This window comes from Acomys russatus, unplaced genomic scaffold (genome assembly GCF_903995435.1).
Source record: "Acomys russatus unplaced genomic scaffold, mAcoRus1.1, whole genome shotgun sequence".
Taxonomy (NCBI): Eukaryota; Metazoa; Chordata; class Mammalia; order Rodentia; family Muridae; genus Acomys; species Acomys russatus.
The window spans coordinates 23940-42907 of record NW_026131781.1 but is presented as its reverse complement, the minus strand read 5'-3'; the positions used below and the strand labels follow the sequence as shown (position 1 = coordinate 42907).

Genomic DNA, 18968 nt, shown 5'->3' with positions numbered 1-18968 from the left:
ACCTGTGTGAGGGCCAACAACAGAGCTCTCAGCTACTTACTCCTGATCTCTCTTTCCCTCTGTGCCCTGTGTGCCTTGCTGTTCCTAGGCCGACCCACTGTCACCACAGTGCCTCCTCCGTCAGACCACCTTTGCCGTGGTGTTCACAGTGGCTATCTCTTCTGTTCTGGCCAAGACTGTCACAGTGGTCCTGGCCTTCAGGGTCACCAGGCCAGGGGGCAGGATCCGGGTATGCCTGAGCCCTGGTGCTTCCTCCTCAGTGGTCCTCACTGCTTCCTTAATTCAGGTTGTTCTTTGTGGGGTCTGGTTGGCCACCTCCCCACCATTCCCACACAGGGACATGGTCTCGGAACCCCAACACATTGTCATCCAGTGCCAGGAAGGTTCTGATACCACCTTCTTCTGTGTGCTTGGCTACTTGGGCTTCCTGGCAGGGGGTACCTTCTCTGTGGCTTTTCTGGCCAGGGCCCTGCCAGATGTCTTCAACGAGACGAAGTTCCTCACCTTCAGCATGCTGCTGTTCTGCAGTGTCTGGACAGCCTTCCTGCCCCTGTACCACAGTGCCCGAGGCAAGTCCACTGTGGCTGTAGAGATCTTCTCCATCCTGGCCTCCACTGCTGGGCTTCTGGGTGGCATCTTCATCCCCAAGTGCTACATCATCTTTCTGAGGCCCGAGAAGAACACCCCTGCCTGGCAAGTTCAAGGCCGCCAGGCCCAGCAAGATAGGAAAGGGGCGGTGCTCCAGAGAAGGTGTCTTCTCGGGTCCACACCACAAGGCCTCATGACTTAGTGCCTGGCACAGTCACCAGGACTTCCTGCATGGTCTTGGCTTACTGCTTCTCTGTGGATTTAAAGTTATTTAAAGGACAGCTCAAGATGAACGTGAGATACTGAGAACAAAACACTAATGACTGCTGTATTTAGAATGGACATATAGATAGTCATTGACTGTTTTCTCCATATATACTGCTGATCATTATTGGAAGTGGGTATAGAAGGCCCCATATATGCTAAAAGTTTTGGAAGTGGGTATGGAAGGACCCACATATGCTAAAAGTTATTGGAAGTGGGAAAAGAAGGACCCAAATAGGAAAGGAGTTTCACAACACACCAACAGAGCCAACAAATCTCGGCCATGCCATGCAGGGTGACTGATGCACCAACCAAGGACCAGGCATGGAAAGGACCTAAGTACCATGCCTAGGTGTAGGCAATACATAGCTCAGTATCAATGTAGGTCACCTAATAAGGATGCCAGGACTGTCTCTCGCATATTACCGATCTGTCTTTTTTGTTTGATAGGAGCAGAACTGGGGATTGAACCTTTCACTGAGAGTTCCTTCACAGACTTACCATATGACTTAGCAATCTCAGTCTTAACTTATTTCCAAGAAAAATAAACCATGTCTGTTAAAGACTGTAAATAAATCTTTGTAGAAGCATTATTTATATACTGGAAGTTGAAATACTTTTTATGTTATGCAGTTGATGAATCTTTGGTATGGCTTAGGGAATTGCTAATATATCATTCATCAATATGAAAAAAATGTAAGAATAATTAGAATACTGTGTCAGGTATGACTATGCCTTGAGAATTTTATACTGAGTTGTAGAATCCAGACAAAGAAAATCATATATCTTATATTCCATTTTATGCAATACCCTCAAGAAGTGAACCCATAGAGAAATATATTAGACTGCTAATTTCCTGAATTTGTCGGGGAGAGATTAGAGGTGAGAAGTGAAGTGTAATTGGTGCAGTCCTTCTTTCTGGTGTGAGAAGTTCTAAAATGCTAGGTGGGACTAGAGAGATGGCTGTATGTTAAAGAATACTTACAGCTCTTCCAGAGGACCTCCGTTTGGTTGCCTGAACACATGTCAGGCGCTCACAGCCATCTGTAATTCTAACTCCATGGAAACCACCACCTCTGGCCTCTGTGTGCACATGCACTCATATTCTTAAACCACTTCCCACAGGTATCTAAGAGTTAAAAAGTATTCATTACTAGTTATAAAAGAAAACAAATATACTAGATTGTCATCTTTTTTTATTCATTATTTGGGGCAGTCTAGCTGGCTTCCTACTTGGAGCACTCCACCTGTTTCTGCCTCCTGAGTGCTGGGATCTAAGTGTGCTCCCACATATGGAAAATTGTATAGTGGACATGGATGAATTGTACACTATGTGAATTATTGCTCAATAAAACTAGTATGAAATGAATTGTCAATGTATTACATAACGTTCCTAATATTCTTCTATCTGAGAAAAGGCCAAACTATTGAAAGTGAATTCTAAATAAGTGTAGTGTGGTATACGAGTGAGCTGGAATTATTACTGACGTATTCTATATCCCTGCAGTTTTATGTTTATTGATTCATACATTGGTGTGTTTGTGTGTGTTCCCTCCGTGTCTGTGTCTGTGTCTTTGGACATGGACATGCACAGCACATATTTTGGAGGTCAGAGGGAAGGTTCCAGAAGTCAGTTCTCGTCTCAAGTCATGACGTGAGGATTGAGTGGGGTCTTTGGCATAGCGGGATTATGTTATGAAATTATACTTATCATTTGGAATAACAAAGTCTGGAATTTGCCTTCTATATAAAATTACTCTACTGTGTATGTATGAACTGTGTGTGTGTGTGTGTGTGTGTGTGTGTTGGATGCAATAGCTTCTATGTGGAGTCAGGGAACAACTTTGTGGAGTTTTTTCTCTTCCTCTGTGCTTGTATGTGTTCATGATATCAAACACAGGTCGTCAAGCTTGTGTATCAGATGAATCTACCTGGAGAGCCATCCTGCCAGGCTTGGCATTTGTTCTCCAATACAGATAAAAATCTCAGTAGCCTGGAAGAATAGGGCATGACTCCAGGATGACAGGGGCATTGGTTGTTTTCTGCAGTTTGGTTTTTGTATGTCCAAAACTCCATCATAAAACATTTCAGAATCTTTTCTAAGGAACTGCAACGACCGCTAAGAACATGGGCTGGTGGATCAAACTATGCAAGAACGTGGGCAGGACAGTGCAGGGCTGTAGTGATTGACCTACATGCTAAAAATATTTTACTTTCAGCTACTGGACATGTTGCTCCCTGTCCCCACCTGGGGCCACTCTACAGATCAGTGCCTTGAGCACCCTGGGCACAGCTGCTCCTTCCCTTGCAGGCCCCTTAGGAGACAGCCGTTGCCCATTGTCGCTCTTCCATAGTCGCAGGTGATGGCAAGATCTGTATCCCTGGATGCAGACAGGCTAAGAACCCTCAGGAGAAGGGATAAAACTTAATGGCTCTGGGGTTTTGTGGCCACCCAGTTCACCCACCTTCTCTACACAGCCTGTGGACCTAGATTTCCCAGTGTGGCCTTAATCTCAGGGACTCGATCAATGGCTATATCCCACATAAAAGCCCAGTTCACTGCTTGCCACTGCCCCATATGGGGCTGTCCTGCCCCTTGGCAGTGTGGCTTTCAGCAGGCATGTGGCTGCGTGCCCTCCTTTCTATTCTCTTTGTCTGTGTCTCTGGGTCTTGCCCTTCCTGGACCGAGAGCCTGGCTGTTGCCAAGGCAGATCCCTCACTTTGACCGTCCCGGAGATGTCATGGTGGGGGGCAGTTTCTCCATCTTTCACTTCTCTAATGGTACTATGTGTGATTTCAGTGCCCCACCGGCCACGCTGCAGGCTTCAAGGTAAGTCCTTGTTGTGGGGCAGGAATCTCTGAAAGCAGAAGCAGCTTTAAAAGTTGTGTGAAGCCTTGGAGAAGGACTGATTCTCAGAATCCCAGCTGGATGGCCACCCCCATTCTCTGTTAGAAAGGTAGTAGCTCTGTAGCTCTCCTTTTACACTGTCTCTCTCCCTCTATCTTGCTTATTTGTACAATAGGCTTCTCCTGCACTGGCTGTAGTGTGTGTGCTCCTCAGCTCAGTGGATTCTTGAGTTTTTGTGTGTGCTTGCTACTCAAAAGGACGTCTAGGCAGGTGTGTGTGCTGAATGCCTAAATGTGTAATTAGTACGTTGTTCGTCAGTCCTCAGGCCCCATGGTTCTTCTCTAGGGTATTTCTTTTGCTCTTATTTGTTATGAGTTTCATGTTGCCTCAGGTTTCTAGGTAATAGGTGCTGACCTGGAAGTTCTGATCTTCCTTCCTCCACCTTCTAGGTCCTGTGACTATAGCCATGTACTTCCACAGTTGGCTTATGAGGCTCATAGTCCATGAAATGAGCCACAGCTAAAAGCTTCCTTTGCTCATTCTTGTCCCAGATTTTTAACTACTGTTCCACAGAGTAGTTCCCAACTCAGCCTTATGATTTGTATTATTATTTTTAAAGTCTTAATATCCTTCCTTTTTTAAATTGTTGCTGTGGCTGAGCATGGCCTTTCCCCACCATAAGGAAATACACCCATGCACAACATAGACAAAAGACACACAGACACAGACACAGAGAGACACACACAGACACAGACATACATAGAAACACACACACATAGACACACACAGACACACAGCTCGACACAGACACACAGGCACACATCCCCACACACAGACATACACAGAAACACACTGACACAGACACACATGTGCACACACACACACACACACACACAGAGACACAGACATACCTCCCACAAGCACACAGACACACGCACACATACTCATCCCACACTAAGCATATTCGACGAAGATACCAGAGGTCAACATCTGGCTGACATATGCGTGCATGTCCATACACACGTAAAAGAAGCTCAAGGTCATTCTCAGCTCTCTAGTGAGTTGGAGGTTAGATTAGCTGATGTGGAATCTTTTCCTCATCTAAAGTCAAATGTACTCTCAGCATTAACACATTTAACATTTAATTGAAGCATACAACTTCAGTTGGGTATGGTGGCATGTGCCTTGTATGTGCCTTGAGTCCCAGGGAGGCAGGTGATATCTGTGCATTCCAGGCTAGGTAGCAATACAGAGAGAAGTCTTGTCCCACTATAACATGTATATGTCTTTACTCCGCTGTATGCATCCCATACGCACCCCTTTCACATTCATTGCCTTTCTTTAATTATTGTGCTGCTGCACAAATGTGCCAATATATATATGAAAAATGTCTCAATGTGATGTGTTGCACAGTCTTGGTGTTGCCTGTACGCATATGCCTTACAATTTATTAGATTTGCTCTTGGAGAATTTTATATGTTCATATAGTGCATTTAATTTATTCTCATTCTCCTACCTCTGTTATTTTCCTTCCATACGTTTCATTTCCCATTCCTCTCTGCAGGTTGATTTCTGAAATTGATGCCTCTTGGTTTTGTACCCATTGATATAAATGAGGGTCATATGTGTGACTTCTAGTTTGGACCTGTCCATGGGAGCTTGGTCAGTTCAATATGTGAGTGCATAGAGAGAAAATGACAGCCTTTCCACCCGCCAAATACATCAGTTGCCAAAGTTCAGCAGGGAGGAGCAGTGTCCCACGTGGAATTGCCCCACTCATGATTGGCTGTTGAAGGCTTAGGCTTGTGCAGTCCCAGTGCAGGCAGCTGAGCTGCTGTGAGATCATGTTGCAGTGTCTCAGTCATATCTGAAGACCATATTTCAAATTCCTTCCCTCTATCTTCTGGACCTTCTGAAATCAATGTTAGGTACAAATATTTGTATCCAACCAACCTTTTCAATCGATTATTTTCCTTCTTTCCTTGAGACAAGGTCTCCTGTGTAGCTCTGGCTGCCTGGAACTAGCTATGTAGACGATGCTCTGGTCTCTGACTCACAGAGCCTCTGTCTCTTGACAGCTGACAATAAACATGTGTGCCATCAAACCAGCTTATGCACTAGATCTCCAAATATTGCTGCTGTCTAGAAACTATTCCCTTTGATTACCTTCTGCACATCCCCTGTGGATTCCCTTGGACTCTTCTGCTCTCTGCTCCTATGTACATCTCTACACAAGTATCTATGGAGAAGTGTGTTTATACTTGAGTCACAATGTTTATTCTTGTTGCATTTACCCCATAATGAGTGATAAATGTGGTCTTCTCTTTCCCTCAGTGTCTCCAACTGGGGCTACAGGGTGGCCCAGAGTTTCGTGTTTGCCATTGAGGAGATTAATAGGAGTGCTCACTTGTTGCCCAATGTGACCCTGGGCTTCTCCATTCGAAACTCTGGGGACTCAGTGCATGGAGCCCTCCATGAGACGATGGGCTTTCTCACAGGGCAGGAGGAGCCCATCCCCAACTACAGGTGCCAGCATGGCTCTCCTCAGGCTGCTTTGGTTGGGGACACACGGTCATCACTGTCTGTGTCCATGGCCAGACTTCTGGGACTGTACAAGTTTCCTCAGGTGAGTTGCTCATAGCCTTATTCCTTCATGAGTGCAGTGCCATCCCTTAATGATGATGTGAAATTGATGGTGATGGTCACAGTAGTGAGGAGCTTCACTGTGGTGTCAGGTTCCCTGAAATGTTCTCCATTTCCAACCTGGTTCTCTTCTTCATGTCTGCATAGTTTAGAGAGAACTATAGTCCCCCTGCATTGACAAGGAAACAGGATAATATAAAATTCAAATCTATATTTCTAAAAATTTACTTATTTTTATCTTATATATGAATCTTTTGTGTACACACACACACAGACACACACACACACACGTTTTTACGAAGTATCTATTGAAATCAGAAAAAGATATTGGAGCTGCAGTTACTGATGTGTTTTATTTGCTATGTGTGTGCTGCAAATTGAACTCAGGATCTCTAAAATAGTAGCAAATATCCACTGTCTTGGCCCATGAGTTTTGCTATGCAGTAGGGAATCACACAAATATGTCTAGCTTCAGGTCCAGGAAAGCCTCTTCTGGCCTCCTCCCACAGCTGTGGCACAAAGTCACAAAGAAATATACACACATATGAGTTTGCTGTATGCAGTCTTCATGGAGCTGAGGTGATAGGTTTAAAGGGGTCACCAAATTGTTACATATGTACGTGGATCTGAGCTCCTATACTCATGGTTTTGGTGCAAGTGCTTTTAGCCTTGAGGCGTCTCTCTTTCTTCTCACATTTAGGTATATTTAAAGCAGTAGAAAATCCATATTTCTACTCTGTACATGATGACACAGCCAAAGCCAATCTTCATTTTTGTTTTAAAAGTGTGTGTGTGTGTGTGTGTGTGTGTGTGTGTGTGTGTGTGTGTGTGTGTATTGAAGCAGGGTTTCTCCATGTAACCCAGGCTGCCCTAGAACTCTTGATCCTTTATCCTCAGATTCCTGAGTGCTGTGCACTATCATGCCCAGAACAAAAACTTGATGTTTATAAACTATGTCACGAATTTTTCTTTTTCATCTTGTAGGGCTGCAAGGGAAGCCTTAGTTAAATTTGAATTCCAGGGTGTGGAAAGATGACTCAGAGGTAAAGAGAACTGGCTGCTTCTTGCAGAGGACAGAAGATGGATTCCCACCACACATGGGGAGTCTCACCATCATCTTAAACAACATTTTCATCAATGGGACTTCCTCTTTTGTCCTCCAAGGGCAGCCGACATAAATGTAGTGCACAGTCATACATGCAGGCAAAACACTTATACATGGAAAATAACAAAAATTTGAGTCAAAGAGAAACAGTCATTTTTAGTCTAAGTTTGTCCCAATAAATCTATTAAAATATAATTTGTTTTCAATTAGTCATGTGTGTTTCATGGGACAAACTTATACTTAACATATCATTGTTTGTCTACAATCCAAACATAACTGAATATCTTCTATTTTATTGCCCCTTCTGGTAGGACCACCTGTATGAGACAGTCAGCTGTATCCCTCCCTATGAATGAAGTAGATGCTAGGCCTTTGTGTAAAGACAGAATAACCTGCAATACCTTGTGGTGTCTGGAGAAGTTTTGTACTAATGCCCTGAGGCAGAGTAGCCACATCCTGTGTTGCTAAATCCAAAATAATGTCAACAGCAACAACAAACTCTCACAGACATAGGACCCCACTTTTCACATCTTTAAAAACTCACTTTTTTTCCCTGAGAGGATGATACCATCTATTCCTGGACAAATTGAGAAATCCGACTCCCATTTCTCTCAGACAAGGGAAATCACACAATTGTGGTTTGATAAGAGCCCATAGCTTATTGGTTCTAACTAAGGACAGCAAGATGGTTTCTTATGTAAAGATTCTTCATACCAAGCTTGATGAGTTCAGTTTGGGCTTCTGGAACCGAAATGATGGAAGAAAACCAGCCCTCTCAATTTATCCTCTTTCCTCTACATGTGCATCATCACAGTCGGACAGATGGATGGACAGAAAGACAGACACACCCGTGTCCACACTTACACATGAAATATCTAAAGCACAACCTCACATCGCTGTGCAAAACAAGAGTCAGACTAAGCCTAGCTGCAGTGCAGGAAGAAATATGAGGGGCAGGGCGCTGGGCAGGACCTGAGAAGGGAATAGGGAAATCTATGCCACAGGACTGTCTGGGATGATCACTAGTGAGGGGGTGTACAGATGCTTGGCAGATCCAGCAGACTTCTCAAAATGTGATATCAAGTCTTTTATCAAAATTACCTTTAGATTTTAATATACATTTATATATGTGTGTATGTCTTTGTGAGCCTGTGCCACAGGTGTGGGAGGAAGTCAGAAGAGGCCTTCCTGGACTTGAAGCTAGAGGCATTTATCTGATTCCCATCACATGATGTTGGTGTTGGGAATCAAATATGGATCCCCTAGTAGAACTAGAAGGTTTCTGATTGGCTGGCCTACCATTCCCTCCCTCCTTCCTATAATCCAATTAGACCATTAGATTTCACTTAGTGCTGGCTGTCACCTACTGTCATGTTCCCTGGCTCTTCCTTGACAGATCAGTTACTCATCTTCACTGCCCAGCCTGAGTGACAAGATCCAGTTCCCATCCTTCCTTAGGACGCTGACTAGTGACCTTATATCCTCCCGTGCAGTTACCCAGCTGATAATTCATTTCCAGTGGTCTTGGGTGATCGTTCTGGCCAATGATGATGAGTTTGGGCAGCAGGCCAGCTCTCTGGCCACTGAAGTGCTGAGCCCAGCTGGTGTGTGCATTGAGTTCCACCTCTATGTCCCTTCTGACCGGTCCTCGGGGAAGATTGACGAGACTGTCCAGAAGATGCAGAAATGCACCGCCAAGGTTGTTCTGGTTTTCTTAAGCAACTCGAATTTTGAGTTCATCCTGTACGGCTTATTGGGTGTAAATGTCTCAGGCCAGGTGTGGGTCAGCAAGGGCACTCTGCATATGGCTCTCGCTCTGACCATTCCAGGTGTTTCCCGTGTCTTGCATGGCACATTTGGCCTTCTGTATCACAGCAGCAGGGCAATTGGCTTCCCTGAGTTCCTTGCTCAGCTGCGCCCTAGCCAGACCCCTGAAGACATGTTTATAAAGAAGTTCTGGGAGTTCACCTTTGATTGTTTATGGCCTCAGCAGAACAGCACAGTGACAGAGGGAGTTCATTTCTGCTCCGGGAATGAGAGTCTGAAACACAAGCAGTACCCTTTCCAAGAAGTGAGTAAAATTGATGCTGCCTACACAGCTGTCTACAGCATTGCCCATGTCCTGCATGATTTGTTATCCTGCGGGCATCAGAACGGGAAATGTACAGACTCCCAGGACTTCCATCCCTGGCAGGTGAGAGAAGACATGAGCAGATGTGTGGATGATTCAGTGATAGCCAAGACACAAGATGTGTGTTTTTACTAAGCTACAGTGCTGTAGCCGACTGTATACTACAGCCGTGCCATCTCATCCTTGTTACTGAGATGTATCTGAGAAGCAGCATTGGACATGTGGTCCATGCTTGCCTATGATCTCAGATGAGTCTATTTCCTGTCGTGTTGGTTGACATAGCAAATTCAGGTTGTTTGTAAAATTAATCTTTCAGGGAACAACAAATATTTTTTAATGTCCCCAATTTGAGCTTTCATAAATAGAGGATAATTATTATTATACACATGCTGCAAATTCAAATTTCAAGGAGACATTTTGGTGCATGAGTGTGGACACATGTGTGTAGTCATCCTGGCCCAGATGGGTTGGGTGTACACACATGTCTAAGGTCTGAGGATGATGTGAAAAATTACCTTGCAATCACTCTTCTACCTTATTTTTGGGGCACGGCCTCTCACTCTAACCATAGAACTTGTTTATGTGACTAATCTTCCTAGTCAGCTTGCTCTGGTCATCTTCTGTCTCCATGTGATTAGGATGTAATTACCAAAGTCTTCCTCATAGACCTGACATTTAGGTGGTTTCTAGATATTTGAAATGCTAACCTCAAGCTTGTATGGCATGGTCTTTACTCAATGAGCCAATATTCTAGTCTGTAGTTATTTTTATATTTTAAAACCTTAGTTGATGACTTCACATATCTATGTAATACATTTTGGTAATTTTGCTCTATTTGTCTATCTGTCTATCTATCTATCTATCTATCTATCTATCTATTCATCAATCTACATCTATCTTCAATCTTCACCAATGAACTCCAGGAAGCAGACCCAGAAGCCTCTTGGAATCACATTGCTCATTATTGAGATAAAGTGAGGGTGGTGGCTAAGAGTGGGATACGCTTTCATAACCATCATTCAGCTTCTCTGAGTCTGTACTGTGTGCCTGGTGAAGATGCATATGGTTTGAACTGATTGACCAGTTATAGTTCTTGGCATTTTGGCTGAGTTTGCCAGATTACGTTTTATAGTAGGCTGGGCTTGGTGACTCATGTTTGTCACCTTAGCACATAGGAGGTTGGCTTCACAGAATCCAAGTTCAAGGTCAACTTATAGTACAAAGCAAGAACCTGTCTAAAGATAAGCACCTGTGAGGGTGGTGGTGATGTCTGTTTGTGGCCTATGATGAAGATATAAAGTAGATGAAAGAGTGAGGAGTGTGTGAAAGGAAATACCAGAGTTCGGGAGAAGAGGACAAGAATCCTCTCCATGGGAAGACAGCATTGTTGATGTCAAGCACAGCGTTTATGATCACCATAGAATGGAGACAAATAAGAAGAGTCACATGGGTGTGATTGAAGCTGTGTGACAGAGTGGTCTGAGTGATTGGCAGGCCTAGGTGTGCTGGGTCCAGTCTGTGGAAGTCTTAAAAGTGTTTGTCATCTAAAGAGTGTGGTGGGATGGAAGGTTATGGAGAATAGTGCACAGCCAAATGAGACCCTAGAGCCAGCACCATGTTGAGATGATTTTGGGTTTAATTTTAAGGGTGGTGAGATTGTTCAGTGGGTGAAGGCACTTGTCCCCAAGCTTAAGTTCAATTCCTGTGTCCCTAGAGGCAGGATCAGAGAAAAATATTCCTGAGAGTTGTTCTCTGAGCTTTGCAATGTGGGCAAGAAGTACACACACACACACACACACACACACACACACACACACACACACACACACAGAGTAACACAGTATATTGTATGTAAAATTTTCATGATAAGATTTATGAAGTCTTATTAAATCAAACCTAGAATTTTTTTTTATTTCTGAAAATATCACAGTTACTTGAACTTCCTTATAACTACTGAAGCCATATTTTAATGGAAGTTGCACAGTATCACTGCAGAGACCATATAGACAAGACCTAGTTACAGTGTCTCCTTTTCTTTCCCAGCTGCTTCATGCCCTCAGAAAGGTGCACTTCAAGACTCCTGACGGAAGTCAGATTATGTTTGATGACAATGGAGATTTGGTGACAACGTTTGACATTTTCCAAGGACAGAAGACCCCTGAGGGTGTTTTCCGTTTGGTCAGTGTAGGCACGATAGACCCTCAAGGTTCCTCAGGGAACAAAATGATGGTCCATTTGAAGGAGGATCTCCACGTGAGTTGCCTGAATGCAGATCTGACTCTTGTCCTAGAGTGTTAAATTCTACAGGAAATTCCACACCAAGGGTTCCTCATCCCTCCTTGTGCATGAAGGGGACATGGCTCTTGCTTTGTCCAGTCAGTCATAAGTGATGATGCTCTTTACCTCCTAAGAGACCTTTCTCCGAATGATACTGACTGAGCAGAAAAATAAATACATCAGAGCTGCTGTTGGAGAGATGGCTCATTGGTTAAAGTGTTTGCTGTGCAAGCACAAGGACCAGACAGTGGTCCTCCAGAACACTTGTACCTGCTGAGTGGGCAGTGTGGTACCTGTAATTTTATTCTTGGATGGTGGATGCTAGGAGACACGAAAGCAGGCTACGTACTAATACTAAGCATAGCAGGGAATTCTGGGTTTTTATTTTGAGCATCTGCTTCAATGTTTGTAGTGGAAGAGCAAAGGAGGAAGAACCCAGCAGTGACACTGGCCTCACATGCACTTGTATACACATTCTCATCATTCCACATAGATGCTGTAAGGAACATACACATGTTTATACCATATACACTTGTGAAACATGGGGAAAAGCACATACCAGACTCACGACGTAAATCAGAAGCTGGGCCTGGTGATATTTTGAGGGTGTTTCCCTTTTCTGTGTTCAGGACCTGCTCTTTGAAGAGGAAGATAGTGACACACTGAGCTAAACACCTTCCCATAGAAGTTTAATCAGAAGACACTGTTTACTTCATTCATTAGATTTCCCCACACCTTGACAAATACCTGAGGAACAGTGTGAAGTGAGGAAATGTTTTTTATTGACTTGTGGATTTAGAGTTTCAAGGTGAGAACGATCCATTGAGTTGAGTGTGTGAGGTTGAGGCAGTACATCATGGCAGCAGACATGTGTGCTGGAAGAGATTGCCCAACTCATGGTGTCTAGGACCGTGTTAGGTGAGGCTGTGGATAGATAAGATATGTGAGCAAGTTACAGCTTACCAACAAACAATTCCCAAACCCACTTCCTCCAATTAGGCCCCAGTTTTCCTTCCAACATCTACAGTAGTTCCTCTGGTTATGAATCCAGTGAGGAATTAACCCATTGATTAGGTTAGATGCATCAAGACCCAACCATTTTTCAACAAACCACCATCTGGTGACGAGTAGTCCAACACACAAGAGTTTTAGAAATATTTGATGCTCAAACCCTGATGATTATTAACAAAATGATTGGCTGTTTTGAGATAGGCATGCCTATGTGTGTTGTCTGGTGCATAGAATGTCTCAGGTTCTTGTCATATGCTGGTCGAGAAGAGTCCCATCTGATACCACTTTGTTTAACTTTGTTCTGGTGGCATCTCCAATCAATGTTGGGCTTAAGTGTTTCAACAATCGGAGTTTCCCTTTCATGTGTTACTCAAAGAACAAAGGACACATGCTAAGTGGTCAGAGGGTTCTTGTGAAAGGCCTTTAATTGGCTTGAACTGGGAGGGATTTCTCATCTGTTCTGTTGTGGCAGAGATCTCAGCATCACACCCTTCCCTCTTCATAACCCTTGCCACATGGTCGAGCTGTTTTAAGAGGAACCGAGTCAGCTGGGGCATGGTGGTGTAATCCTATAAACCCCAGCACTGTGAAGGTAGAGGAAGGAAGATTTCCCTGAGTACTTGGCCAACCTGTTCTACAGAGCAAGTTTCAGGATGGGAATGGAGAGGGAGAGAGAGAGAGAGAGAGAGAGAGAGAGAGAGAGAGAGAGAGAGAGAGAGAGAGAGAGAGAGAGAGAGAGAGAGAGAGACAGAGAGAGACAGAGAGAGACAGAGAGACAGAGAGAGAGAGAGACAGAGAGAGACAGAGAGAGAGAGACAGAGAGAGACAGAGAGAGAGACAGCGACAGAGAGAGACAGAGAGAGAGACAGAGAGAGAGACAGAGAGAGAGAGACAGAGAGAGACAGAGAGAGAGACAGAGAGAGACAGAGAGACAGAGACAGAGAGACAGAGAGAGAGACAGAGAGACAGAGACAGAGAGACAGACAGAGAGAGAGAAAGAAGCAAGAGAGGCGAGAGGAGGAGTTGAGGGGATCAGTACATACAATTTTCTTATATTGAAGTGTGATGATACATTATTTTTATAGTTTAAGCAAAAACAACAGGGCAGCAAAATGGTAAATCTCAATGGTTTTAGAGAGAAAGGCAGCAGGGAAGAGGAAGAGTGAGAGCCATGTCTTATGAGTTGTACATGCAGCCCAGCAAGCAGCCACAATTCTGTATAAAGACTTCAGAGAAAGAAAGAGAACACAGAGTAACAAGGGAAGCATGTCCAGGCTGTGGAGTCCATGTAAAAGAAAGAAAAAGGGATCAAAAGAAGGTAAGGAAATATGCTGCTTTTCTGAGTCACTGAGGGAAGAAGGCCAACGTGACAGGAAGGCATGTGCTTCCATCATTTACAATTTCTATTTTGCATGTTTGGAAGTTTTGCATGCATATATATTAATATATTATATGTAATGTGTGCCTGTGGTGTGAGAAGAGGGTTGTGGATCATCTGGAATGGAATTACAGTGTGACAGTGTGAGGGACGATGTGGATTCTAGGGATTAAAACATGCTTCTCTTGAAGAGCAAGCAGCCTGTACTCTGTATCTGGGCCATCTCTCTCGCCCCCATACCTCCAATTGATAATGTAGGAGGCACATTTGAAAGACAACACATCACACAGCTTAGGTAAGTTTTTGAAGCCCTTAGGTATGTAAGCTAGGGTTAGCCCTTCCCATTTCACATATAACGATGCCTGTTCCATCTGACATCTCTTGGAGAGACATGTTTCCTGAAAGACATCCATGTAGCAGAATGAGAAGAAAGTATTTTGTTCTGTGTGTGAGGGTGAGTCAAGCATCTGTATCCCTGGAGATTCACTGGTGACACTGTGTTCACTGTTACCAGGTGCCCACCTCAAACTGCAGTAAAAGCTGCCTTCCAGGGTTTAGCCAAGTTTCCCGTCCGGGAGCCCCCCACTGCTGTTTTGATTGCAGTCCCTGCCCCGAGGGACACTTTGCAGACCAAAGAGGTAAGGGCATGTGGAGCTGGAATCTGAGGGGTCCACAAGGCGCTGCGAGCCTCCTCGTGTATTTCTCCATTGTGTTAGTTACTGTTCTCCTGCTGGGAAGGGACACCATGAGCAAGTCTGCTTTTGAGAAAAAGCATTGAACTGTGGCCTTACTTAGAGTTTCAGAGGATGAGTCCATGAACCTCATGGCAGGACAGATGGCGGCAGGCCGGCTCTAGGCATGGTGTCCGAGCTGTAACTAGGAGCTTACATTGTGCTCCACAGGCAGCAGGCAGCAGGCAGGCAGCAAACTGGAGAGGGAGCCTGATGGGGAATGTTGAACTCTCAAAGGCTACCCACAGGGACACATCACTTCCATCAAGGCTACACCTCCCAATCCATCCCGACAGTCCACCAACTCGGAGCCAAGCATTCAAATATGTGGAGACCATTCTTATTCTAATAACCACACTCATCTGCTGAGATGTTGCACAGTCTTGGCTTTCCTGTAGACTTCATGTGGAAACTCCATTGAGAAAGCTAGTCTTATAATTTTTCTCTGGAGAGTTCTTTATTGAGACAGACAAATGAATGAACCATAGTTGCACAGCCTAATGAATTGTCTCTTCACAAATACTGCACATCCTTTGTCCCCTGATGAAGAAACCTAACTCATTGGATAGTGATATTTCAGGCAATTAGTCCAAGCATGAGGATGCAGAGGAATGCTATATCTGTGAGTGTGAAACCAACTTGGTCTACAGAAAGAGTTTCAGTCTAGCTGAGGTTACACTTTTGAACCTTTTCTTGAAAATGAAAAAAAAAAAAAACCAAAAGAAAAAAAGAGTGAAAGAAAGAAAAGATACATTAGATATTTCCACAAGCTTCTCCTGGACTCGTAAAAGCACCCTGACTTTCACTGACACTGAAAAATTTCAGTTGCTGTTTAAAGTTCTTGTAAATGGTGCTGTCTGGTGGGTGTCCATTTGTGACTTCCTTCTTTCTCTGTATGAAAAGTGTGCATCCCGAGTTGAATATGAACAGAACATAACATTCCTGGCTGTTTGAGCTACAGAGCTTACTCCTTAAACTGTGAAAATATGGAAATGCAAAATCAAATTGTCATCAAATTTGGTTTTGTATGAGGCCTCTCTTTTTCACTGTCAGAGCCCTCCTCTGTGTACTCTCATGGCAAACCTTATGTGTGTGTGTGTGTGTGTGTGTGTGTGTGTGTGTGTGTGTGTGTGTGTGTCTTTGTTTTGGTTTGCTGTTTGTTTATGAGACATGGTATATAATGCAGCTCAGCCTGGCTTGTGGCTTAGTATTTTGATCAGGCTGACCTGTAACTGATAGAATTCCACCTGCCCCTTTCTCTCAAGTGATGAGATTAAGTGATGTGCAGCCACACCCAGCTCCAAGCCCCCATTCTGTGTCTGTCTCCCATAGACATGAAGAGATGTCTTCAGTGCCCCAAGGAGCAGTACTCAAGCCACACCAGAGACCGTTGCCTGCCCAGGACAGAGATCTTCCTGGCCTTTGAGGAGCCACTGGGATTCATACTGGCTCTGGTGTCAATCTTCCTGTGTGGTATGGCTGTCCTGGTCCTTGGAGTGTTCCTGAAGCACCGGGACACACCTGTGGTGAAGGCCAACAACAGAGCTCTCAGCTACTTACTCCTGATCTCTCTTTCCCTCTGTGCCCTGTGTGCCTTGCTGTTCCTAGGCCGACCCACTGTCACCACGTGCCTCCTCCGTCAGACCACCTTTGCCGTGGTGTTCACGGTGGCTGTCTCCTCTGTTCTGGCCAAGACTGTCACAGTGGTCCTGGCCTTCAGGGTCACCAGGCCAGGGGGCAGGATCCGGGTATGCCTGAGCCCTGGTGCTTCCTCCTCAGTGGTCCTCATTGCTTCCTTAATTCAGGTTGTTCTTTGTGGGGTCTGGTTGGCCACCTCCCCACCATTCCCACACAGGGACATGGTGTCGGAACCCCAGCACATTGTCATCCAGTGCCAGGAGGGTTCTGGCACCACCTTCTTCTGTGTGCTTGGCTACTTGGGTTTCCTGGCAGGGGGTACCTTCTCTGTGGCTTTTCTGGCCAGGGCCCTGCCAGATGTCTTCAATGAGACGAAGTTCCTCACCTTCAGCATGCTGCTGTTCTGCAGTGTCTGGACAGCCTTCCTGCCCCTGTACCACAGTGCCCGGGGCAAGTCCACTGTGGCTGTAGAGATCTTCTCCATCCTGGCCTCCACTGCTGGGCTTCTTGGCGGCATCTTCATCCCCAAGTGCTACATCATCTTGCTGAGGCCCGAGAAGAACACCCCTGCCTGGCAAGTTCAAGGCCATCAGGCACAGCAAGATAGGAAGGGGGCGATGCTCCAGAGAAGGTGTCTTCCCAGGTCCACACCACAAAGCCTCATGACTTAGTGCTGGGTGCTGTCACCAGAACCTCATGCATGGTTCTGGCTCACTGCTTCTCTGTGGATCTAAAGTTATTTAAAGGACAGCTAAGATGAAAATGAGACACTGAGAACAAAGCACTAATGACTGCTGTATTTAGAGTTGACATATAGATAGTCACTGACTGTTTTCTCCATATATACTGCTGAACATTATTGGAAGTGGGTATAGAAGGCCCCATATATGCTAAAAGTTTGGAAGTGGGTATGGAAGGACCCACATATGCTAAAAGTTATTGGAAGTGGGAAAAGAAGGACCCAAATAGGAAAGGAGTTTCACAACACACCAACAGAGCCAACGAATCTCGGCCATGCCATGCAGGGTGACTGATGCACCAACCAAGGACCAGGCATGCATAGGACCTAAGTGCCTAAGGTGTAGGCAATACATAGCTCAGTATCAATGTAGGTCACCTAATAAGGGTGCCAGGACTGTCTCTCGCATATTACCGATCTGTCTTTTTTGTTTGATAGGAGCAGAACTGGGGATTGAACCTTTCACTGAGAGTTCCTTCACAGACTTACCATGTGACTTAGCAATCTCAGTCTTAGACTTATTTCCAAGAAAAATAAACCATGTCTGTTAAAGACTGTAAATAAATCTTTGTAGAAGCATTATTTATATACTGAAAGTTGAAATACTTTTTATGTTATGCAGTTGATGAATCTTTGGTATGGCTTAGGCAATTACTAATATATCATTCATCAATATGAAAAAAAATGTAAGAATAATTAGAATACTGTCAGGTATGACTATGCCTTGAGAATTTTATACTGAGTTGTAGAATCCAGACAAAGAAAATCATATATCTTATATTCCGTTTTATGCAATACCCTCAAGAAGTGAACCCATAGAGAAATATATTAGACTGCTAATTTCCTGAGTTTGTCGGGGAGAGATTAGAGGTGAGGAGTGAAGTGTAATTGGTGCAGTCCTTCTTTCTGGTGTGAGAAGTTCTAAAATGCTAGCTGGGCCTAGAGAGATGGCTGTATGTTAAAGAATACTTACAGCTCTTCCAGAGGACCTCCGTTTGGTTGCCTGAACACATGTCAGGCGGCTCACAGCCAAATGTAATTCTAACTCCATGGAAACCACCACCTCTGGCCTCTGTGTGCACATGCACTCATATTCTTAAACCACTTCCCACAGGTATCTAAGAGTTAAAAAGTATTCATTACTAGTTATAAAAGAAAACAAATATACTAGATTGTCATCTTTTTTTATTCATTATTTGGGGCAGTCTAGCTGGCTTCCTACTTGGAGCACTCCTCCTGTTTCTGCCTCCGGAGTGCTGGGATCTAAGTGTGCTCCCACATATGGAAAATTGTATAGTGGACATGGATGAATTGTACACTATGTGAATTACTGCTCAATAAAACTAGTGTGAAATGAATTGTCAATGTATTACATAACGTTCCTAATATTCTTCTATCTGAGAAAAGGCCAAACAATTTAAAGTGAATTCTAAATAAGTGTAGTGTGGTATACGAGTGAGCTGGAATTATTACTGACGTATTCTATATCCCTGCAGTTTTATGTTTATTGATTCATACATTGGTGTGTTTGTGGGTGTTCCCTCCGTGTCTGTGTCTGTGTCTTTGGACATGGACATGCCACAGCACATATTTGGAGGTCAGAGGGAAGGTTCCA

General features: G+C 44.3%; 1 protein-coding gene across 1 annotated transcript; it reads left to right on the top strand.

Moving 5' to 3' along the window:
- Window positions 1-3472: 3472 nt before the first annotated feature.
- Window positions 3473-17285, top strand: LOC127186472 (vomeronasal type-2 receptor 26-like). Its single transcript, XM_051142826.1, is given in 7 exon segments — window positions 3473-3523; window positions 3525-3682; window positions 6035-6326; window positions 8845-9642; window positions 11623-11832; window positions 14760-14883; window positions 16309-17285. Coding segments are annotated over 7 exon segments (2610 nt in total).
- The last annotated feature ends 1683 nt before the right edge of the window (window positions 17286-18968 follow it).